The 25,674-nt window shown below is 46.0% G+C and overlaps 1 protein-coding gene and 1 long non-coding RNA gene across 2 annotated transcripts; one reads left to right on the top strand and one right to left on the bottom strand.

Moving 5' to 3' along the window:
• The first annotated feature begins 12,091 nt into the window (after positions 1 to 12,091).
• On the top strand, positions 12,092 to 13,332 carry LOC125534154. The gene is made up of 3 exons (XR_007294411.1): positions 12,092 to 12,361; positions 12,449 to 12,912; positions 13,000 to 13,332. It is a non-coding gene; the product is annotated as an uncharacterized LOC125534154 (long non-coding RNA).
• An 8,042-nt stretch (positions 13,333 to 21,374) lies between these two features.
• On the bottom strand, positions 21,375 to 24,789 carry LOC125534155 (GDSL esterase/lipase EXL3-like). Its single transcript, XM_048697442.1, has 3 exons — positions 24,486 to 24,789; positions 22,336 to 22,466; positions 21,375 to 22,251 (listed from the first exon to the last, which is right to left on the bottom strand). Exons 1-3 carry the CDS (start codon positions 24,751 to 24,753, stop codon positions 21,559 to 21,561), a joined length of 1,092 nt encoding a protein of 363 aa, XP_048553399.1. The 5' UTR covers positions 24,754 to 24,789; the 3' UTR covers positions 21,375 to 21,558.
• Between the last annotated feature and the right edge of the window lie 885 nt (positions 24,790 to 25,674).

Here is a 25,674-nt window from a genome sequence, read left to right on the forward strand (position 1 = left end):
TCTATTCCCCCTCCGCGAATCCTATTCCAACTAGGATTGGGGGGGAATCCTACTCCCAGAGGGAGTAGGATTCTCTTGGCGCGCCTCTCCTAGGCCGGCCGCACCCCCCCTAGTCCTTTATATACGGAGGCAGGGGCACCCCAGAGACACACAAGTTGATCCACGTGATCTTATTCTTAGCCGTGTGCGGCGCCCCCAGCCACCATAGTCCTCGATAATATTGTAGCGGTGCTTAGGCGAAGCCCTGCAGTAGTAGTACATCAAGATCGTCACCACGCCATCGTGCTGACGGAACTCTTCCCCAACACTTTGCTGGATCGGAGTCCGGGGATCGTCATCGAGCTGAACGTGTGCTAAAACTCGGAGGTGCCGTAGTTTCGGTGCTTAATCGGTCGGGCCGTGAAGACGTACGACTACATCAACCAAACGCTTCCGTTGTCGATCTACAAGGTATGTAGATCACACTCTCCCCTCGTTGCTATGCATCACCATGATCTTGCGTGTGCGTAGGAATTTTTTTGAAATTACTACGTTCCCCAACATTGGCATCCGTGCCTAGGTTTTATATGTTGATGTTATATGCACGAGTAGAACACAAGTGAGTTGTGGGCGATATAAGTCATACTGCTTACCAGCATGTCATACTTTGGTTCAGCGGTATTGTTGGACGAAGCGGCCCGGACCAACATTACGCGTACGCTTACGCGAGACCGGTTCTCCCGACGTGCTTTGCACATAGGTGGCTTGCGGGTGACAGTTTCTCCAACTTTAGTTGAATCGAGTGTGGCTACGCCCGGTCCTTGCGAAGGTTAAAACAGCACCAACTTGACAAACTATCATTGTGGTTTTGATGCGTAGGTAAGATTGGTTCTTGCTTAAGCCCGTAGCAGCCACGTAAAACTTGCAACAACAAAGTAGAGGACGTCTAACTTGTTTTTGCAGGGCATGTTGTGATGTGATATGGTCAAGACATGATGCTAAATTTTATTGTATGAGATGATCATGTTTTGTAACCGAGTTATCAGCAACTGGCAGGAGCCATATGGTTGTCGCTTTATTGTATGCAATGCAATCGCGCTGTAATGCTTTACTTTATCACTAAATGGTAGCGACAATCGTGGAAGCACAAGCTCGGCGAGACGACAACCATGCTACGATGGAGATCAAGGTGTCGCGCCGGTGACGATGGTGATCACGACGGTGCTTCGGAGATGGAGTTCACAAGCACAAGATGATGATGGCCATATCATATCACTTATATTGATTGCATGTGATGTTTATCTTTTATGCATCTTATCTTGCTTTGATTGACGGTAGCATTATAAGATGATCTCTCACTAAATTATCAAGTAGTGTTCTCCCTGAGTATGCACCGTTGCGAAAGTTCTTCGTGCTGAGACACCACGTGATGATCAGGTGTGATAGGCTCTACGTTCAAATACAACGGGTGCAAAACAGTTGCACATGCGGAATACTCAGGTTAAACTTGACGAGCCAAGCATATACAGATATGGCCTCGGAACACGGAGACCGAAAGGTCGAGCGTGAATCATATAGTAGATATGATCAACATAAAGATGTTCACCAATGAAACTACTCCATCTCACGTGATGATCGGACATGGTTTAGTTGATTTGGATCACATAATCACTTAGAGGATTAGAGGGATGTCTATCTAAGTGGGAGTTCTTTAAGTGAATTAACTGAACTTAAATTTATCATGAAACTTAGTACCTGATAAGTATCTTGCTTGTTTATGTTTGATTGTAGATAGATGGCTCGTGCTGTTGTTCCGTTGAATTTTAATGCGTTCCTGGAGAAAGCAAAGTTGAAAGATGATGGTAGCAATTACATGGACTGGGTCCGTAACTTGAGGATTATCCGCATTGCTGCACAGAAGAATTACGTCCTGGAAGCACCGCTGGGTGCCAGGCCTGCTGCAGGAGCAACGTCGGATGTTATGAACGTCTCGCAGAGCAAAGCTGATGACTACTCAATAGTTCAGTGTGCCATGCTTTACGGCTTAGAATCGGGACTTCAACGACGTTTTGAACGTCATGGAGCATATGAGATGTTCCAGGAGTTGAAGTTAATATTTCAAGCAAATGCCCGGATTGAGAGATACGAAGTCTCCAATAAGTTCTATAGCTGCAAGATGGAGGAGAACAGTTCTGTCAGTGAGCATATACTCAAAATGTCTGGGTATAATAATCACTTGATTCAATTGGGAGTTAATCTTCCAGATGATTGCGTCATTGACAGAATTCTCCAATCACTGCCACCAAGCTACAAGAGCTTCGTGATGAACTATAATATGCAAGGGATGAATAAGACTATTCCCGAGCTCTTCGCGATGCTGAAAGCTGCGGAGGTAGAAATCAAGAAGGAGCATCAAGTGTTGATGGTTAACAAGACCACTAGTTTCAAGAAAAGGGGCAAAGGGAAGAAGAAGGGGAACTTCAAAAAGAACGGCAAGCAAGTTGCTACTCAAGAGAAGAAACCCAAACCTGGACCTAAGCCTGAAACTGAGTGCTTCTATTGCAAGCAGACTGGTCACTGGAAGCGGAACTGCCCCAAGTATTTGGCGGATAAGAAGGATGGCAAGGTGAACAAAGGTATATGTGATATACATGTTATTGATGTGTACCTTACTAATACTCGCAGTAGCACCTGGGTATTTGATACTGGTTCTGTTGCTAATATTTGCAACTCGAAACAGGGACTACGGATTAAGCGAAGATTGGCTAAGGACGAGGTGACGATGCGCGTGGGAAACGGTTCCAAAGTCGATGTGATCGCAGTCGGCACGCTACCTCTACATCTACCTTTGGGATTAATATTAGACCTAAATAATTGTTATTTGGTTCCAGCGTTAAGCATGAACATTATATCTGGATCTTGTTTGATGCGAGACGGTTATTCATTTAAATCAGAGAATAATGGTAGTTCTATTTATATGAGTAATATCTTTTATGGTCATGCACCCTTGAAGAGTGGTCTATTCTTGTTGAAACTCGATAGTAGTAACACACATATTCATAATGTTGAAGCCAAAAGATATAGAGTTGATAATGATAGTGCAACTTATTTGTGGCACTGCCGTTTAGGTCATATCGGTGTAAAGCGCATGAAGAAACTCCATACTAATGGACTTTTGGAACCACTTGATTATGAATCACTTGGTACTTGCGAACCGTGCCTCATGGGCAAGATGACTAAAACGCCGTTCTCCGGTACTATGGAGAGAGCAACAGATTTTTTGGAAATCATACATATAGATGTATGTGGTCCGATGAATATTGAGGCTCGTGGTGGATATCGTTATTTTCTCACCTTCACAGATGATTTGAGCAGATATGGGTATATCTACTTAATGAAACATAAGTCTGAAACGTTTGAAAAGTTCAAAGAATTTCAGAGTGAAGTTGAAAATCATCGTAACAAGAAAATAAAGTTTCTACGATCTGATCGTGGAGGAGAATATTTGAGTTACGAGTTTGGTGTACATTTGAAAAATTGTGGAATAGTTTCGCAACTCACGCCACCCAGAACACCACAGCAAAATGGTGTGTCCGAACGTCGTAATCGTACTTTACTGGATATGGTGCGATCTATGATGTTTCTTACTGATTTACCACTATCATTTTGGGGATACGCTCTAGAGATGGCCGCATTCACGTTAAATAGGGCACCATCAAAATCCGTTGAGACGACGCCTTATGAACTGTGGTTTGGCAAGAAACCAAAGTTGTCGTTTCTGAAAGTTTGGGGCTGCGATGCTTATGTGAAAAAGCTTCAACCTGATAAGCTCGAACCCAAATCGGAGAAATGTGTCTTCATAGGATATCCAAAGGAGACTATTGGATACACCTTCTATCACAGATCCGAAGGCAAGACTTTTGTTGCTAAATTGGAAACTTTCTGGAGAAGGAGTTTCTCTCAAAAGAAGTGAGTGGGAGGAAAGTAGAACTTGACGAGGTAACTGTACCTGCTCCCTTATTGGAAAGTAGTACATCACAGAAAACTGTTTCTGTGACACCTACACCAGTTAGTGAGGAAGCTAATGATGATGATCATGAAACTTCAGAACAAGATACTACTGAACCTCGTAGATCAACCAGAGTAAGATCCGCGCCAGAGTGGTACGGTAATCCCGTTCTGGAAGTCATGCTACTAGATCATGATGAACCTACGAACTATGAAGAAGCGATGGTGAGCCCAGATTCCGCAAAGTGGCTTGAAGCCATGAAATCTGAGATGGGATCCATGTATGAGAACAAAGTATGGACTTTGGTTGACTTGCCCGATGATCGGCAAGCAATTGAGAATAAATGGATCTTCAAGAAGAAGACTAACGCTGACGGTAATATTACTGTCTACAAAGCTCGACTTGTCGCAAAAGGTTTTCGACAAGTTCAAGGGATTGACTACGATGAGACCTTCTCACCCGTAGCGATGCTTAAGTCTGTCCGAATCATGTTAGCAATTGCCGCATTTTATGATTATGAAATTTGGCAGATGGATGTCAAAACTGCATTCCTGAATGGATTTCTGGAAGAAGAGTTGTATATGATGCAACCAGAAGGTTTTGTCGATCCAAAGGGAGCCAACAAAGTGTGCAAGCTCCAGCGATCCATTTATGGACTGGTGCAAGCCTCTCGGAGTTGGAATAAACGCTTTGATAGTGTGATCAAAGCATTTGGTTTTATACAGACTTTTGGAGAAGCTTGTATTTACAAGAAAGTGAGTGGGAGCTCTGTCGCATTTCTGATATTATATGTAGATGACATATTACTAATTGGAAATGATATAGAATTTCTGGATAGCATAAAGGGATACTTGAATAAGAGTTTTTCAATGAAAGACCTCGGTGAAGCTGCTTACATATTAGGCATTAAGATCTATAGAGATAGATCAAGACGCTTAATTGGACTTTCACAAAGCACATACCTTGACAAAGTTTTGAAGAAGTTCAAAATGGATCAAGCAAAGAAAGGATTCTTGACTGTGTTACAAGGTGTGAAGTTGAGTAAGACTCAATGCCCGACCACTGTAGAGGATAGAGAGAAAATGAAAGACGTTCCCTATGCTTCAGCCATAGGATCTATCATGTATGCAATGCTGTGTATCAGACCTGATGTGTGCCTTGCTATAAGTCTAGCAGGGAGGTACCAAAGTAATCCAGGAGTGGATCACTGGACAGCGGTCAAGAACATCCTGAAATACCTGAAAAGGCCTAAGGATATGTTTCTCATATATGGAGGTGACAAAGAGCTCATCGTAAAAGGTTACGTTGATGCAAGCTTTGACACTGATCCGGGCGATTCTAAATCGCAAACCGGATACGTGTTTACATTAAACGGTGGAGCTGTCAGTTGGTGCAGTTCTAAACAAAGCGTTGTAGCGGGATCTACATGTGAAGCGGAGTACATAGCTGCTTCGGAAGCAGCAAATGAAGGAGTCTGGATGAAGGAGTTCATATCCGATCTAGGTGTCATACCTAGTGCATCGGGTCCAATGAAAATCTTTTGTGACAATACTGGTGCAATTGCCTTGGCAAAGGAATCCAGATTTCACAAGAGAACCAAGCACATCAAGAGACGCTTCAATTCCATCCGGGATCTAGTCCAGGTGGGAGACATAGAGATTTGCAAGATACATACGGATCTGAATGTTGCAGACCCGTTGACTAAGCCTCTTCCACGAGCAAAACATGATCAGCACCAAGGCTCCATGGGTGTTAGAATCATTACTGTGTAATCTAGATTATTGACTCTAGTGCAAGTGGGAGACTGAAGGAAATATGCCCTAGAGGCAATAATAAAGTTATTATTTATTTCCTTATATCATGATAAATGTTTATTATTCATGCTAGAATTGTATTAACTGGAAACATAATACATGTGTGAATACATAGACAAACAAAGTGTCACTAGTATGCCTCTACTTGACTAGCTCGTTAATCAAAGATGGTTATGTTTCCTAACCATGAACAAGTAGTTGTTATTTGATTAACGGGATCACATCATTAAGTGAATGATCTGATTAACCTGACCCATTCCACTAGCTTAGCACCCGATCGTTTAGTATGTTGCTATTGCTTTCTTCATGACTTATACATGTTCCTATGACTATGAGATTATGCAACTCCCGTTTACCAGAGGAACACTTTGTGTGCTACCAAACGTCACAACGTAACTGGGTGATTATAAAGGAGCTCTACAGGTGTCTCCAAAGGTACATGTTGGGTTGGCGTATTTCGAGATTAGGATTTGTCACTCCGATTGTCGGAGAGGTATCTCTGGGCCCTCTCGGTAATGCACATCACTTAAGCCTTGCAAGCATTGCAACTAATGAGTTAGTTGCGGGATGATGTATTACAGAACGAGTAAAGAGACTTGCCGGTAACGAGATTGAACTAGGTATTTGGAATATCGACGATCGAATCTCGGGCAAGTAACATACCGATGACAAAGGGAACAACGTATGTTGTTATGCGGTCTGACCGATAAAGATCTTCGTAGAATATGTAGGAGCCAATATGAGCATCCAGGTTCCGCTATTGGTTATTGACCGGAGACATGTCTCGGTCATGTCTACATTGTTCTCGAACCCGTAGGGTCCGCACGCTTAAGGTTACGATGACAGTTATATTATGAGTTTATGCATTTTGATGTACCGAAGTTTGTTCGGAGTCCCGGATGTGATCACGGACATGACGAGGAGTCTCGAATGGTCGAGACATAAAGATTGATATATTGGAAGCCTATGTTTGGATATCGGAAGTGTTCCGGGTGAAATCGAATTTTACCGGAGTACCGGGAGGTTACCGGAACCCCCCGGGAGCTATATGGGCCATGATGGGCCTTAGTGGAAAAGAGAAGAGGCAGCCCTACATGGGCCGCGCGCCCCTCCCCTCCCTTGGTCCGAATAGGACAAGGAGAGGGGGCCGGCCCCTCTCTCTCTATTCCCCCTCCGCGAATCCTATTCCAACTAGGATTGGGGGGGGGGGAATCCTACTCCCAGAGGGAGTAGGACTCTCCTGGCGCGCCTCTCCTAGGCCGGCCGCACCCCCCCCCTTAGTCCTTTATATACGGAGGCAGGGGCACCCCAGAGACACACAAGTTGATCCACGTGATCTTATTCTTAGCCGTGTGCGGCGCCCCCAGCCACCATAGTCCTTGATAATATTGTAGCGGTGCTTAGGCGAAGCCCTGCAGCAGTAGTACATCAAGATCGTCACCACGCCGTCGTGCTGACGGAACTCTTCCCGGACACTTTGCTGGATCGGAGTCCGGGGATCGTCATCGAGCTGAACGTGTGCTAAAACTCGGAGGTGCCGTAGTTTCAGTGCTTGATCGGTCGGGCCGTGAAGACGTACGACTACATCAACCAAACGCTTCCGTTGTCGATCTACAAGGTATGTAGATCACACTCTCCCCTCGTTGCTATGCATCACCATGATCTTGCGTGTGCGTAGGAATTTTTTTGAAATTACTACGTTCCCCAACAAGTAGTTCTGGATGATGTGTGGGAAACAGACACATGGGAGCAAATAAACAGGACAATTAAAGCCTTTCCAGACGCATCTAATGGTAGTAGAGTACTGCTAACCACACGAAAGGAAGATGTTGCAAATCATGTTCAGATGCCAACCCATGTTCATGTTTTGAAGCACTTAGATGAAGAGAAAAGTTGGGAACTTTTTAGTAGCAAAGCTTTACCATCATACAAAAGATCTGTCATGTGTGATGTGGATGAGTTTGAAGAGGTAGGGAGAAAGCTTGCTCATAAATGTGATGGATTGCCACTTGCATTGATAGTGTTGGGGGGTTATCTATCAAAGAATCTGAACACACAAGCATGGTCTGATGTACTATTTGGCTGGCCGTTAACCAAAAGCACACAAATGATGCGAGATATACTAGCTCGTAGTTACAAGGATCTGCCCTGTCACTATTTAAGAACTTGCTTCCTCTATCTTGCTGCTTTTCCTGAGGATTATGAAATACATGTGCCGAACCTTATTGAATTATGGATGGCCGAAAGCTTCATTCCGCATACACCAAGTCATAAACCAGAAGAAATAGCACACAAGTATGTTACTGAGTTGGCTCAGAGAAACTTGATTCAAGTTGTCCACAGAAGCAGGGCACATAAATGGATTCAAACAATAAAGATTCATGATATTTTACGGGACTGGTGCATAGAAGAAGCAAGACAAGATGGTTTTCTTGATATTATCGACAAAAAAGGGCAGGTCAAGCTTCCTCTCTCATCATATGTAGTTCCGTTTTATGTTTCAATATATGTCAATTGTGTCCTGTTATTTGACATCTAGCTGACATATGGATGCATTCTACAAAATGCAGGTCAGGCTGGTGCAGCATCGTATGATACCATGATTTGTCATCGTTCTTCTTTCCAAAACCTGAGTGGACAAATTTTACATGGAACAACTCCTATTCTCCGAACTCTCTTTGGCTTCGGACTCTCATCAGTATCTCTACCTAAAATGACTTCCTTAAGGGTTCTTCACATCCAAAACTCAATCCTAAAGGATTTTTCTAGGACAATTGGAGGGTCCATTCACCTAAGGTGCCTTAGATTGACTGGATGCAGACATGTAGTTCTCCCTTCTTCAATTGGAAAACTCCTTTATTTGTAGACTATAGATCTCAGAGGCACTGAATTGGACTCGGTAGTACCAAACTCCCTCTGGGATATTCCTACTCTAAGGCATGTTTACCTGAATAAGGAGTTTTCTCCACCAAAGAGGTTGCAACAAAAAGAGCTTCAGACCTTCTGGTTAGTTGTTAGATCCTTTGGCACTGAATATTGCAACCGTGACATGGTGATGTTTGTCAGCCTAATGACAGAACTGACAACCTTCGTATGGCACACGACCAAGACCAACTGCCCTGCAGAGATGATGAATGTTATTGTGAACATGCCGCACCTGGTTTATATTTACCTTGAGCAGTTCAATGTGCTCGATAAGCTTCCGGAGAGCCATCACTTCCCACAAAGCCTGCGAGAGCTCCATCTATCTGCTGATGTCATTAAGCAAGACCCGATGCCAATCCTGGAGAAACTTCCCTGTCTTGTGGTGCTCGTGTTGCAGGGGTATGACGGGCATACCATGTGCTGCTCTGCCCAAAGGTTTCCTTGTCTGCAAGAGCTACAGCTTTTTGAGTTTTCCATCGAGGAGTGGAGGATGGAGATTGGGGCAATGCCAAAGCTCTCCCACCTGACATTTGCATGGTGTAAGAAGATGAGCAAGCTCCCGGAGGGGTTGCTGCATCTTCCGTCCCTCACTTACCTGGACCTGAGCTATATGCCCCTGATCTCCGAAGATGACAACACGCTGAAGGAGCTGCGGGAGAAAGGATGTGAGGTGGAGTAAATGATCACGAGCACAGATGTGCTCGATATCCTATGCGTTCGGTGCTGCAAGGGGATCTGGGCCAATTCTGTATATGGTGGGCTAAGAATTGCAGGTAAATGGGCATTGTGTGAGAATACGTGTATGCCAGACCTGGGAAGTGGGCCAGTTCAGGAACGGCCGTCAACCGGTAACGGGCTGAGCCGTGGCCCAGTTTTGCCTACGTCTATCTGATCCGTGGCTCTGATAAGTCGACTAGTCTCTTCCTTTGCCTCAAAAAAAACTAGTCTCTTCTTCCCCAACTCGGCCGCCATGAGAGGAAGTGAGAGGGAGAACAGGGGCTCGACGCGCAAATGGAGCTCCTCATGTAGCAAGAGGTATGTCGGTCCGATGCATTTTTTTGTCCACCGTAGCGTGCGATTTGAAGAGTGGAGCTCAGGCGGCTAGGTTTTCTATGCTTTCTCCGCCACAGATCCACTCTGATTGAGGAGGTCGGGGAGAGTATGGTGTCGGAAGGTTCGTCGGCGGATGGTACCAGGGGGACGTCCGTGGAGGTGGCGCTGCAGGAGACCACGGGTGTTCGCGGCGGATCTGCGGGCGTCTGTAGCGGCGGCAATCGATGGAGAGAAGATGAATCCCCAGGCTCTTGGTTGGAATAAGAGGTGAGGGAAACTAAATTTAAATTGAGCAGTGATTTGAAGAATTTCAGCAATGTATTTTCAAGCTGTGTATAGTCGTGCAGTGTTGATTGAATTTTTTTTGCGACTGTAATCCATGGTGTGATATGAACTAGTGTTAAAGCTTGTTGTTTTCAACGGTTAATTTAATCTATCAGCTATGTAATTTCAATTGCAATTTGGTTGTCAGTGGATCAAATTGGTTGACACAATCATTTGTAATCGCACTGAAATTTAATTGAGCAGTGCTATGAATAATTTCATTAACGTATTTTTCCAGCTGTGTATGGTTGTGCTGTGTTGATTGAATTTTTTGTGACAGTAGATAGCCGATGCATCTTGTCGATTTAAAATTGGTAGACACATCATTGCAATTATAATACAGCTTGGGGAGGTCGTACTAAGCTCTAGTACTGAGAAGTGGAGCCATTTATATGGATTTTGAGAGCACATTAAGTATTACTATCTACATAATAAAACTTTGTAGATCCATAACAGCAGTCGCCAGGGTGTTAATTAAACATTCATCTAAGATGGTGCAAAATGTGGAATCTGCAGTTGGAAATGGAAAATGTTGTAGATGCTATTTAGTTTGGTCTATGTTCCGTCCTGTTGCATACAAGATGAATGAAGTGAGTGCAGAAGGTTGATGGAAAAATATAGCATAAATGAGAAACAATGCAAAGTGGTTTCAAATGGATGATTGCCGGCACCGGGTTGTATGTGGTTCTATGTTGTCATGAAAAAGGTCTAGAGCATATGGAGAGTGTGCAAAATTCAGATGATTTCCGGCACCGGGTTGTATGGTTCTATGTTGTCATGAAAAAGGTCTAGAGCATATGGAGAGTGTGCAAAATTCGGAAGTGCTGGATAAAAACTGCGTGCAGCTGATTCTAAATACTGCTCTCCCTGAATGACTTGCTTTAGCAAGTTTTAATATATGTGGCTAGAATTCTGTGTACATTGCCTGTGGAATTATAGTGTGATGATAATTAGCAATGGATTGTCAGATGTAAATCCATAGTCTAAACTGGTATGGATGCAGCATTTAATTTTTTTAGAGAGAAGTTAACCATGATCGTGGACACATCTAGTGTATAGTGCATTCGTATTTTGCAGGTATATCTATCTTGGCCGTGGTAGATGGTGAATCCAAGGTGCTGATCTAGTCTCCAATTTGTTGACTCATCTCTTTTTCTTATGGCCATGGCTGCGCGCGGGTTCTCATTTGTTGAGGAGGTGGATGAGAGCGCAGTTCCAATGGATCCGGCGGCTCCGGTTGCTGTGGTTTCGTTACCGGGCACCGTCCAAGTGACAGCGACACGCAAGGGGGCTGGCAGCGCCGGCGTCGACCATGAGTGCGGACGCACAGATCTGCGAGGAGGGAAGGGGAGGGGAGGATTGACGCGAGTCGTCATCGCAGGTGTCAGAAATGTCCATGGGGAAGATGACCCCGCAGCCACCTGGATGGGCTAAGAGGCCCGTCAGCTCGAATCCCTTTTGTAGTTTTCCATTTACTGCACTTTGGAAATTGATATAGTTGGAAAGTTTACAATTGCAAGCAGAGTGTGACACTGGATTAGATGGGGGTGGCATCAAAGTGATGTAGGATTAGAAAAACTGGATTAGTGTGTGCTCTGGGCATGAATGGACAGTTAAAATGGAAATTCTAGAGGCACAGTCAGCCCACTTTGGGTGTGGTTTTCATGGGTTTCCAGGTACAAGACAATGAACATCGAAGCATTCCATTGTTGGTGCTTGTGAGCGGCAGAAAATGCATATGAAAGCTCATTGTTGTGGGACGGTTTTAGTTCTTTTCATGTTTCCTGAGATGAGCTGGGTGTAATTGCTGTTCGATGTGGTTGTTTGGTTCGGAAAATGTGGCCAGTTGTTAGATTTAAATTTTAATAGCTATGTTGATGAGGTTGTTGGGTTGGGAAATGTCTGCATCTCTTAGATTTAATCCCTGTTTCATGAGGATGTTGGGTTTGAAAGTGTAGCACAACTCCTAAGGCATGGTCACTGCAATTGCAGGGTGAGGATAGGCACAGGCACTCATTGCAGGAAACCATGCCCGTCGTGTGTAACTGCATTTGAGAAAGTTGTAAGGGGGTATGCAGAGAACCCTTCAGAGAACGTCATTGTGCTGATGCTGGGCTCAAGCTTCGATTCGCTCGGAGAAGCTTATGATTTCTACAACTTTTATTCCTGGGACAGGGGATTTGGAACAAGGTACAAGAAGAGTAGAGTGAATGTCGAGAGGATGAAGGGCATGCAGGAGGTCATGTGCGGGTGCTTGGTATGTGCCGTCGGCAGACAATATAAATTATTTTCTATTTTTTTGCTTGTGGGTAATTTATGCACATGCTGTGATATTTTTTTGCAGGGGAAAGGCCGGCGTGGAGAACACTAGGTCTAGGTCCTACCGGTGTGAGTGTGCCATTTATGAAGAAGTCTATGAAAAATCTGCGTTGAAAGATAGCAAGGAGCAGGCGGATGACGATGTGAGGAAGACAAATGGAAGTGTTTGCTGAATTGGGGGCAAAGGATCCACACTTTACATACCATGTGCAGGCTGACAAAGAAGGTCGGATAAAAAATGTGTTGTGAGCGAATGGCAGCAGCAGTCTGCAATATAGTTTCTTTGGCGACGCAGTGACGTTTGGTGCAACGTACCAGACGAACCTTTACGACACATATTCAGACTTTTTGTTGGGGTTAACAACAATTTTCAGAGTATTATACTGCCTGGTGTACTGGTATGCCACTAGACTGACGAGAGTTTTGAGTGTGTTTTTCCAGACTTTGTACGGATGAAGAGAGGCGTGGTGCCGAAGACAATACTCATTGGTAATATGGCTTGTTTGATGATGTACGATCATCACCTTATGGTTCTTCTAGGATGAACTGATTAACTTGCTTATGTCATGATTGCAGACTAGAATCGGATGAAGAATTGCATAAAAGAACATGGCTGGACAGGGGTGATGTCCCCGAAGCAACCCCGGAAGCCTGCAAGGTGTGATAATTGTGGGTACGTATGAAGGCCATAAGAGGAACACCTGCACCAAGGCAATGGAGATGAGGTTAGAAAATGTGTGATGCTGGAGTGTAGTGCTAGGTCTAAGGGGTTGTTCCTGGTTATTTGTAACATGTGATGTTGTGTTGTCGTGGACTATTTCTGATTTGGTGTTGCACTGGTTGGCGGGCTGAACTGTAGTTAAAAAAATCTGGCGTTGTTTCAGTTAATTAATTGCCCATGGTGCGATGATGGCTGTAGTCATAGTTGCATGCTTGATGTTACTGATTCTTGCAGTTTGTAGTGTTGAATCCTTGGCTTGGGGTGATTTTGCTTATTCTTGAAGTCTGGTTCGTTCTGTTGAATGCTCTGGTTATTCAGATCTAGGGTAGAGGTGCTGTGGAAAAATGGTGGGGGAGAGGGGATGGAGAAAAATAAAGGGGTCGATGTACACGGCGTCCGTTATTACATTTGAGCCTGTGACACCCGGATAATTAGGCTACAGTAATCCCATATTAATGATGCCACGTCATCACGGTTACTGTTGTTAATCTCGCGTTAGTTCGAAACCGGTTCGAGTCCAAGTTAAAAATCAAACAAACAAATGAACGTTTTCAAACATTAAAACTAAAATTTTCTAACTGTGACAAATAAATTATGAGTAATAATGTTGGAGAAACCAACATTTCTTATAATATTTAAATGCACTAAAACAACCAAAACAGAGGGCAAGATAATTAATTTAATGCCTTTTATAAAGTTATAATAATATAACTAATTTAATAGTGTGCCAAAATAATTGTGGCAGTGGCCTAATTAATAATACAAATTTAGGTGCTCATTTGGTATTTTATGAAACTAAAAGAAAAGAAACTTCAAATGAAAACAGTAAAGAAATAAAATAATAAAAAACAGAAAACAAAACAATACAAAAAAAGGAAAAAAGAAAAGGAGAGAACCCCTCCCTGCTGGGCCGTGGCCCAGCTGGCCTCCAGGCCGCCCGGCCCCAGGCCAGCGACCGACCCATCCTCGCTTGCCCTTATCCCCCGTAACCCTAACCCACCAAACCACAGCACCTCCCAGTCCCCCTCCCATGATCCCCACGCTCCTCTCCTCCTACCCCCGATCCAGATCGGGATCGGGGCCCTCACCCCCGACGCCGCCGCCGCTGCCCAGTGCCTCCGGCCACCCCCCCCTCGCCGGCGCCCGTCTCCCCATCTTCCCCCGCATGGCGCCCGCCCCACCTCGACCCGAGCTAGATCGGATCGATCCCGCTGCTCGATGCCCGACGCTGCCCCGCTGCTCGACGCCGGAACCTCCTTGCCGGACTGCCTCCCCATCGCGCGCCGTCCACGTCTTTCTCCCCGAGCCCCACTGCCCGTGCCCTACTGCTCCCCTGTGAGCTCCCCTCCCTCCTCTCTCTGTCGTGGCCGCGCCCTCCCCCCTCACGCTCGGCTCCATCCCGCGCCGCCTCGGAGCCGCCCACGCCAACCACTACCGAGCTCCACTGCCGCCGTCGCCGTTGCTCCGCTCACCGGCCGCGAGCGCTGCCCCGGGAGCCGCCTATGCCCGGCCACCATCGCCTCCGTCCCGCGGCGCCTGGCCGCGCCCACCAGGGCCGCCGTCGTCTGGGGCCGCCCCTACTCCGGCGCCGTCCTCGCCCGGCCATGCCACCGCGCCCGCTCTGCACCGCGGCTCGCCGCTCGCGCCCCCCCGCCTGACTCTTCGTTGCCTGCGCCGCGCCGCCTCATCCCTGCTGCGCATGTAGGCCCCGCGCGCGCGCCCGTGCTTGCCCACGCCCCGCGGCCTCCCCGCGCCGTGCCCCTCTGCCGCCGTGCTCGGCCTACTGCTGTGGCCTCGGGCACGAGCGCCCGCACCCAGCGCCCGCCCCGTTAGCCGCCGCCCAAACCCGCTAATGCCCCCTGGGCCTATGACAACGGGCCCCGCCCCAGAACAAAAAAAAATGATGAATAGAAATAATAATAATAATAAATAATTAAAATAATTAATTATTTAATTAATTAAGTTAATTAATCTAATCAATTAGTTAGGTTAATTAAACCCTAATTAACATAAGCAGTGTATGACAGGTGGGTCCCACTGGACCCACTGGTCAGGTTGACCAAGTCAACTCTGTTGACTGCTGATGTCAGCATGACATCATGCTGATGTCATTAATCTGTTTTTCGAATTAATTTAAATAATTAATTAAATTCCAAAAATTAATAAAATCTTTAGAAAATCATATCTTTTAATCCGTAACTCGGATTAAAATATTTTCAACATGAAAGTTGCTCAGAATGTCGAGACGATTCCGGATACGCAACCCGTTCGTCCGCCACACCTCCCTAACCTATCGAACTCGTAACTTTCCCCCTCTGGCTCCTCTGCCCGAAAACGCGAAACACCGGGGATACTTTTCCGGATGTTTCCCCCCTTCACCGGTACCACCTAATACCGCGTTAGGGCACCCCTAGCACCGTTACTTGCCTTGTCATGCATCGTTGTGCATCTGTTTGCACCGTTATTGTTTCTTCCCCCCTCTTCTTCTGCTAGACACCGAGACCGACGCCGCTGCTACCCAGTACGACTACGGAGTTGACGACCCCTCTCTCTTGCCAGAGCAACCAGGCAAGCCCCCCCCTTTTGATCACCAGATATCGCCTACTCTTCTCTATACTGCTTGCATTAGAGTAGTGTAGTATGTTACTGCTTTCCGTTATTCCTATCCTGATGCATAGCCTATCCTTGCTACTACTGTTGATACCATTACCTACTATCCTACTGCTTAGTATAGGATGCTAGTGTTCCATCAGTGGCCTTACACTCTTGTCCGTCTGCCATGCTATACTACTGGGCCGTGATCACTTCGGGAGGTGATCACGGGCATATACAATATACTTTACACAGTTACCTTACCTGTGATACTGTTCGGAGATGGGGGCTGAAGGGGCAGGTGGCTCCATCCAGGTAGTGGTGGGCCTGGGTTCCCGACGGCCCCCGGCTGTTACTTTGTGGCGGAGCGACAGGGCAGGTTGAGACCACCTAGGAGAGAGGTGGGCCTGGCCCTAGTCGGCGTTCGCGAATACTTAACACGTTTAACGAGATCTTGGTATTTGATCTGAGTCTGGCTACTGGCCTATACGCACTAACCATCTACGCGGGGACAGTTATGGGCAATCGACGTCGTGGTATCAGCCGAAGCCTTCGTGACGTCAGCGACTGAGTGGCGCGCGCCGGATTGGACCGTAAGCCTGCTCTTGTATTAAGGGGGCTAGTTCTGCTTCCGGCCGCGTTCGCAACGTGCAGGTGTGCTAAGGGCGATGGGCCCAGACCCCTGGGCGCTTAGGTTTAGACCGGCGTGCTGACCTCTCTGTTGGTCTAGGTGGGGCTGCGACGTGTTGATCTTCCGAGGCCGGGCATGACCCAGGAAAGTGTGTCTGGCCAAATGGGATCAAGCGTGTTGGGTTATGTGGTGCACCCCTGCAGGGAAGTTAATCTATTCGAATAGCCGTGATCTTCGGTAACAGGACGACTTGGAGTTGTACCTTGACCTTATGACAACTAGAACCAGATACTTAATAAAACACACCCTTCCAAGTGCCAGATACAATCGGTGATCGCTCTCTCACAGGGCGACGAGGAGAGGATCATCGGTTAGGATTATGCTATGCGATGCTACTTGGAGGACTTCAGTCTACTCTCTTCTACATGATGCAAGACGGAGGCTGACAGAAGCGTAGTCTTCGAAAGGACTAGCTATTCCCCCTTATTCCGGCTTTCTGCAGTTCAGTCCACATATAATAGCCTTATTTCAGTTGATACCAATGCATACATATGTAGTGTAGCTCCTTGCTTGCGAGTACTTTGGATGAGTACTCACGGTTGCTTTCTCCCTCTTTCCTCCTATCCCTTCTACCTGGTTGTCGCAACCAGATGTTGGAGCCCAGGAGCCAGACGCCACCTTCGACGACGACTCCTACTACACCGGAGGTGCCTACTACTACGTGATGCCCGCTGACGACGACCAGGAGTAGTTAGGAGGATCCCAGGCAGGAGGCCTGCGCCTCTTTCGATCTGTATCCCAGTTTGTGCTCGCCTTCTTAAGGCAAACTTGTTTAACTTATGTCTGTACTCAGATATTGTTGCTTCCGCTGACTCGTCTATGATCGAGCTCTTGTATTCGAGCCTTCGAGGCCCCTGGCTTGTAATATGATGCTTGTATGATTTTTTTTTATTTGTAGAGTTGTGTTGTGATATCTTCCCGTGAGTCCCTAATCTTGATCGTACACGTTTGCGTGTATGATTAGTGTACGATTAAACCGGGGGCGTCACAAAGCCGTGGCCCAGAACGGTGTCCCGCGCCTAAGCCTTCTTGTGTTAGACGGCAACTGTCGCATTGATTGCGATAGATGGGTGGACCATGGCCTTGAATTTGTGCGCATATACCATATGGAATACCCTGACACATACGGTGGGCTGGTGGGGATCTAGATGCCAACGGACGATTCAGATAACGAGCACATATGAGACCGAGCTCAGAACAGCACTTCCCCATAGCTATGCCCTTCCCCCTTCTCTTGTCTTCCTTCCTTTTATATCCTTTTATTTTATTTTACTACTATATGGATTCAAGAGTTAAAAGAGGCAAGCTTTGTAGTACTTTTGACTTCCTCTCTGTTCATCGCTGCCTGTTTGTTTGGAATGATGGTTTTAGCATCGACAGCTTGCACTTTTTTAAGGCATTTCTTTTGGGCTTTTTGCAGGTGGATGATACACGTAAATGAAAATTGTGGTGCTCTTTGCAACTTTACATGCTGCGGACATGTTTATTTTTTTTCCCTAATTCTGAAGGTGGCAAGAGAGGAATAAATATTTCAGTATGATAGATGTGCTAGTTTTCGCAACTGTCATTTCCTGCAAATTTGTCTCTCTGTTTACCTGAATCCAGTACAATAAAGTAGATGGAACACCTGTTTCAAGATGGTGGTGTATATGTATTTCTGATCTGTGCAAACCTTCATGGATTATGCTTTCCACAAACATACTACTCTGATTAGCCGATTCATGGTGTATTTCACTCTCTCTGTTCACGGTGAGCACTCACTATTATCAATTCAGGTATTGTTAGTTTCTTGATGCAACGTTTCAGACTCATATATCTCAGGTTTTACTTTCTCTTTTGCCCATTTTTTTTCTATACCTGACAAACTGAAAAGAGACTGGCAGATTAATTGCTGTGGATGGATTTGAAATAGGAAGCAGAGTGAATCAGATTGTGTATGTAAATATCTTCTGATTGTTTGAATCAGATTGTGTCTGTACAGAATTTGTATGTATTGCTCCAGACAATTCAGAACTTATATGTGCTTCGTATGGTCGATTTTATGGGTAGCAGTGTTGATTATTCATATCTTGGAATGATGCATTTCTAGATGGAGAAAGAAAGAGTAGATATTTGTCTGTTTTTATCATTGATCGATGCAAATTGTACAGTATCGTTCAACTTCCCTCCCCCCTCTGAAACTAGACAGCTAAGCATTGGCAGGTAGTCAAAAAAAGTACTCATATGTTCTTTGTCGCTGAAATTTATTACACTTGCTGTACGATGTTGCAGAAATTATAGTTGCATAGATGTATTTTATACGCTTTTGCTAAAGCACATCTAGATTTTACACAAAGATTCGTGCGAATATTTTTGTTCCTGTTAATGTTTATTTGAGTCACATATAGACAGAACCATTGTCCCGTGAACTTGGCACAAGGTACAATCCTTTTCTTTTTTTTACAAAACCAGAATTTATATAATAATCAAGTCTTAGTCTTCTAAGAACATTCGTGAAAAAAGGATAAAAATTACAGACAAGCCCAAGGGGAACTCGTCGTAGTTCCTTACCCGCACAAACCGATAGTGTGTTTGTGAGCCTAGCTCGATGCCACACCTGCTCCGCATTCCCCGAGCCAGGATCTGTTGTAATTGCAGTCGAGAAGTTAGCACACATAGGAGACATTAGCATCGTTGAGGCCCTTCCCAGTGCTCCACGGTGTACTGGTGCTAAAGATGCCACTTAGGCAGAAAAATGATGTGGCAAAGCAATTAAAAAGGAGAGAGAGCATTATGGTGACCCCCAGTGCTCCACGGTGTACTGGTGCTAAGGATGTCACATAGGCAGAAAAATAATATGGCAAAGCAATTAAAGAGGAGAGAGAGCATTATGGTGACCCCAATAAGGCTGGTCATAGTGGGGAGTAACTTATACTAGTGTCATGCATATGACACTAGTCTAAGTTACTACCTCCATAGTGCAAAGTAACATAGTAGTAATGTCATAGGTTGCTTCATTTATTAGCTCATAGACTCATTTTGCCTCGGGAAGCGCTATGTTACAGTAACATATTATGTTACCACAAGCACCTTTTCCTCATTAAATAATTGCCACATAAGCAAAATTGTCTTGGGATGTGTTAAGTTACTACCTAAGTTACCCCCACTATGACTAGCCTAAGAACCAATGCTAAGCACGTGAACCTAGGCAAAAAGACTACCAACCAATACATGAAAGAGTTTTATTACTAAACAATTAAATAGAGGAGGCTTAGCTACAAAAATCTAAGCACCGATGCATTGGGGACATTAGTTGCTAAGCATTTTAATACACTTAGCACCCCACTTTAGCACCAATGCATTGGGAGAGGTCTGAGGCATGGACCATCAATCTAGAAAAGGCAAAGATTGGACGACGAGACCCAACCCCACATCACTGCCAAAAGCATCATCGTAGGCTCTTATTGCCGAGATCAATGTTGCCACCGCGGAGCAAGACAGAAGCGTTGGAATTGACGGCTCACCCCAAAATCCAGTCGATCAGGTATGGGGAAACCAAGCCTCACGGCGGTAACTCCAAAACCAGTGCCACCATGATAGGGACATGGTCGGGATACTTATTTCATTGTGTTGTCGCCTCCACCACTCGGACGAAGAACGCAAGGACATCAAAACCTTACCCACTAGACCAAGACTCCCCTCAAGCGTGAAGATCCATAGTACCTGCGCCTCCTGATGTTGACATGTACCTAGGGTAGAGTCATAGGCCTAACCTAGACACCCTATACAAGGGCATTGCCCTAGAGTCAAAGACACTCAAAGGATGACAGAAGATACAGAAGATACTGACTGAAAACACCTTGGAGTGTAATCCACTCGACCAGTTACCCACTCGGATATCCCAATTCCATTCGACCTAGGTAGAGTCTGTCGACCACACGAAGAATCACTCGGAGAACAGAAGGTCTAAAGCCACTCAGGACAGTAACGGCCAGGCATTCACTCCGTAGCGTTAAAGGCCATTTATATCTCTTTATAGCTAGCGTCACCAGTAACGTCTTGTCTTAATGTACATTGAACCCTGAATAACTGAGGGCGGGAGGGGTCCGGTGCACTCTATATAAGCCACCCCCCTCCTCAGGTACAAGGGTTCGCACCTCTGTAACTCTCACGCATAATCCAGTCGACCAAGCTTGCGGGCACCGAGACGTAGGGCTATTACTTCCTCCGAGAAGGGCCTGAACTCGTACATCTTGCGTTCATAACCTCACCGTAGCTAGGATCTTGCCTCTTCCTACGTACCCTCATCCTTACTGTCAGACTTACTCCCACGACACCTCCCGCGTATTGAAATTGAATGGTGAAGGCAAGGGAGACTGACATAAGCAATCCACAAGGGTAGGGCTATGCGGTAGTTAGGGGTTTTTCTCCAGGTTACGCAGGACTTGGGAAAAGTAAACTCGGCACGAGGGCGCAATTTAGTGCATTAAAGATGCGATCACCAATCGCATGTCTAAGATTTGAACTCTAGTGGATTGGCTCCATCATAAAGAACCTAACCATCTGAGTTATGCTTAGTTCGCCTCTTGAGACATGTTGAGTGCCTACAAGTACCATGTGTTTTGTAGACCGTGTCTATCAATAATTGGTGACTCTCTAGTGATATATGTTGAGCAGAGAGTTTGTTTGGTAGCATGTATCTATGTTTGATCAGGTTACCGCCTCCGTAAGGTGGCGATCAGGATAGACCCACAATTAAAAAACATTTCAGCAAATTTTTAGGAATAACATTTTTGTACTATATAAAAAGGAAACTGTCTATGGCACATCTAGACATGCATTAGGCTAGCTCTCATCTAGATGAGAGTTAACTATATCACATCTAATTTCTACATCATTTGATTTTACGCAAAGATTCGTGCACGTTTTTCTTTTCTTTTTTACTTGAATATTCAAAAGGCATAGGAGTTAGATGTGACTTAGTTAATTAATTCTCATCTAGATGGACACACGACAACGCAAAAAAAAAATGGACACACAACTTTGGACCTCCACATACATTTAGCCCTCACATCTCATAATTTAAAGAAACAAATAACGAATAATAATGCTTTATTTGAAAAATAAAAGGACAATAATGAATGTTGCAGTCTCAGAGGTTGAGGAACTGCATGTAGTGGTCGAAGATGTAGTCGACGATGACCTTGTAGGCCCTCTGCGTGGGGTGGTAGCTGTCGAAGAAGACATGCTCCGACACGTCGTCGCACACCGGCATGAACCTGGCGTCGCACAGCACGGCCACCTCGTTCGTCCCGGTGCCGCAGCACCCCTTCGTCGTCTCGCTGAACCCGTACCGCGCCCCGTTGTCCACCAGGTCCTGGATCACGGTGTAGATGTCGATGAACACGAGGGTGGGGAACCCGGCCGGGTCCTCCTCGCCCAGCCGGCGGATCAGCTCCTGCGCCCTCGCGTTGTAGAGCCGCGCCGCGGCGTTGCGCTCCGGCACGCAGCCGCGGTCCGGGCCGCCGCCCATGGTCCGCTGCGACGGCACGCACCCGATGGGCGGGAGCCCCACGAAGCCGATCCGCTTGGCGCCCCGCGCGCTCACGTTGCGGAGCAAGGACTCGACGCCGACGAGGAGCAGGTCCACGTAGGCCGGGATGTCGTAGTGGGCGCTCCGGAGCGGCGTGGTGTAGTAGGTGTTGGCGATGTCGTCCGTGCCCGCGCACACCACGAACAGCGCGCCGTCGATGATCCGCCGCGTCTCCTCCTCGCCGGCGATGTCCACCAGCTTGCCGCGGTACTCGTCGAAGTAGGCCAGCTGCTGCTCCAGCGAGATCACGTTCTGGAATGAACCGAAGTAGATCGATTGATATGGCATCGATCACTAGCTTGCACACGCACAGATCAGTTGGCGGAAATAAGTTACCACGATGACGGGGGTGAGAGGGTCGAATCCGGTGGCGCCGGACGCGAAGCTGACGCCGGTGAGGAGGTCCTCTCGGGTGTGCTCCACGCCCAGGTACGGAGGAAGTAGTTCCTTCACGTTAAGGCCCTGGGCTGAAATTCGGCCCATTAGAAACATGACTGAAATTGCTGCTATTTTTTTTTTGCAAACATATATAGCATGGGAGCTGCTAATTTCATGGATAATATAGCACAACAATGCGTGTAATACAAAGGGTTGCAGACTAAAACATCTGTGACGACAATCCCATGGCTCAATGGCGCAACATCATACTCTCGCGGCTTAATGCGCCTCTCACCCTCATCCGCTATCGGCCAAATCTTGGCCCTTTCATGAAAGCAACCCCAACTTGTTTTTCGAAAAGGGACGCTTTATTACTTAAAAGGTTTAAGCATTAATCCCAACTTGTTAATATTCTATTACCTAGTAGTCTAAAATTCAGCTAGAAAATAATCATGAAAATCATTATATACTCCATATTTTTTTGAGCTCCAATTTAAGTTGGTTGAGATTGATTGGTGATTTAATTGAATTTAAATTGGTTAAGGGTAATTAGTGGTGTAATAAGATAATCAGACACACTACGTTGGTTGAAAGGAGATATGTCACTACATGAAACCCGCATCCACCAACACCGGTCCTCCATCGCCTTCCTCTTGTCCCATCCGCTCTCGTACCAATCCCGTCGTCCCTGTCACCTAGGCGGTGGCAGCGCGCTGACCCTGAACTAACTTTGTAAAAGGCTTCTTCTTCCATGGTTAGTAGTTTCTTTGCTATAGACAAACATGTTGTTTCCATGACAGAAGATCAACATGTAGTTTTGAAATATTCTTGGGTCGAATCTCATTGGGTTGAGTGGAAGGAAGCAAGCCACCATGTCAAGGTCCAGCACAAAAGTTGAACACAAAACATTAGCAAATGTGTTTGCCAACATAATTTGGGTAAAGTCTTTGCTTAAGACATTCCAAGAGGGAAGGGCGATGATGGTGACGTGCCTTCAGCTCGCTATAGTGTTTGTAGTCGTCGTTTGGTGGTCTACGGACCAAGATGTGGTTTCTTTTACTTCTTGTGTTCTTTATACTGCCTTGCCTTGACAGTTAATGAATATAACGGAAGTATTTCCAGCAAAAAAGAAAGAAATTCCAAGCATCATCAGCAATAGTGACATGTTTATGGTGTGACAACTCAGGAGATACATATATGCCTATTAGCTAACCCAGTTTTTCATGCTCGAACCAAACACAATGAGATTGATTTCTATTTGGTTAGAGAGATGATTGCCGAACACCCCTCACCTGTAATGGGTATGATTGGTTTAGCTAGGTTTAACCACATCTTTCTTGTGAACTGTAACTTCCTAGGGATGGATATATACACTTCAGCAATCTGTATAGACAATACTGCAGCGAAGTTTGGCTGGATGTAGAACATACTACAACCGTTGTATGAACGATTGAGAAATTAAACAGGCTTGACGTACAACGTAGAACGTACTACAGTGTTTAAAGGTCATCTCACTTGAAAAAGTATGGTGTACAAGCTTGTTGATGTACAAATGTTTGTCATTACTCCGTGGGAGGTTGGTTGCACATGTGCACTCAGTTTTCAGCAACGTCGGAGCAACTTTTTCAGCAATTAACTAGAACTGTACATGCATGTACGTGCGTGTTCGCTATACAATTATAGTACGCACGGAGTTAACCGATTTGCAACCACACATGTTTCAAGCACCTTTTTTCAGTGTCGGCAGAAGAGTAGGCAATTCATTAATCAGGAGAAGATGCTATAGTAACAATTTTCAAATGGCAGCAGTAAGTCCCACAGGTATGGGTAAGACACCAAGGTATTCATACACTACTGCATTAAGCAATTCCATTTTCCATGTATGCCTCGAGATGGCATGGCACATGGAGGAATTAAGACCTTCCTCACATGGAGGGGGTATACCGTATACAGTACACACACTGGCTGGATTATCCTCTCGCGAGCTCTGTCAGTGGAGTTAATTTAGAGTAGTGCATGTAGTATATACGGTGAGCATGCGTACATGGAAGGTATACACATACAGAAAAGGATGACACATACGCTAGTACGTGCGTATAGATACTTACCCATGAAGTCGGTGGGTATGAGCCCGTTGGAGAAGCGGCCGGTGGGCTCGTGGTTGGCGAAGTCCTTGCCGTAGGGCGCGTGGTTCGCCTTCACCACCGTGTGGAGGCCGTTGTTGTTGCCGGGGTCCATGATGGAGTCGCCGAACACGATCACCGCCGTCACCAGCGGCCCCTTCTTCTCGCACACACCCGGCGGCGCCATCGCCAGGGCCACCACCACCACCGCTGCGACGAGGGCCGTCCTGCAGCTCCTCCTCATCGCCAGCATGTTTCGGTTGTCTCAGTGCGTACGCGGTTTGCTTGTAGCTGCAGCTTCCTAGTTAGCTACATCTACTTATATAGGAGTGCTAGTACTAGAGGTTCTGTATGGAGCCATAGTGAAGGTGCAATTGATGCCAGTTCCATCTCATTAACTGTCATGCACGTTCCATGATATTATAGAGTATATATCATTGTATGCTGTCATAAGGGCAACTCCAACGCTATTCACCAAATCGCCAAAAATGCCCTGACCGAATTATCTGAACATTTTTTGCCATCCAACATTAGTCACCAAATTTGTTTGGATCGGTTCGGATGTTCAAAGTCCTACAACCCGAAACCAAAAGTAGTGGAGGTATGAGGGCATCTAGACCTCCACCATGCCAAACTCCGACATGACCGGCCCATCCAAAATACTCCATCCGGATCACTCCCCCCCTCCCCCCATTCCGCCCCTCTCCCCTATGCTCCGTATTCGCTCCGTCGGTGACCGATATCACCACTGTACCACCACGGCTGCCGCCCAGGTCTTGCCGACCTCTGCTGCTCCAACCAGTCGCCTTCCAGCCTTCGACTATGCCATTGTTTCGTGGATACGGCTACAACTCTTGTATCCTTCGCTAGTCGCTGATGTCGTTCATGGCAGACACCATGCTCAGCAAGTGTTCGATCAAATGTCATTGCCATTTTTTTGGCATTCTCGTTGTTTACTTCGAAGCAAACACAATGGATTCCGGCGAGGAGTACTTTTACAGTGAGTCATGGAGTCTTCTTCGTCGGATGACGAGGAGGAATACGAGGATGAAACGGCGATGATGAGGCCGAGTCTTGCAAAGAAGGTGTGTGCGGAGGAGCATGTTCTCAACTACAAGGGTTCAACAAATGGACATCGAGTGTTGAACCGGTATCAGGCACGAAGGCATCTGAT

The sequence above is a fragment of the Triticum urartu genome, chromosome 2 (assembly GCF_003073215.2).
Source record: "Triticum urartu cultivar G1812 chromosome 2, Tu2.1, whole genome shotgun sequence".
Lineage (NCBI taxonomy): Eukaryota > Viridiplantae > Streptophyta > Magnoliopsida > Poales > Poaceae > Triticum > Triticum urartu.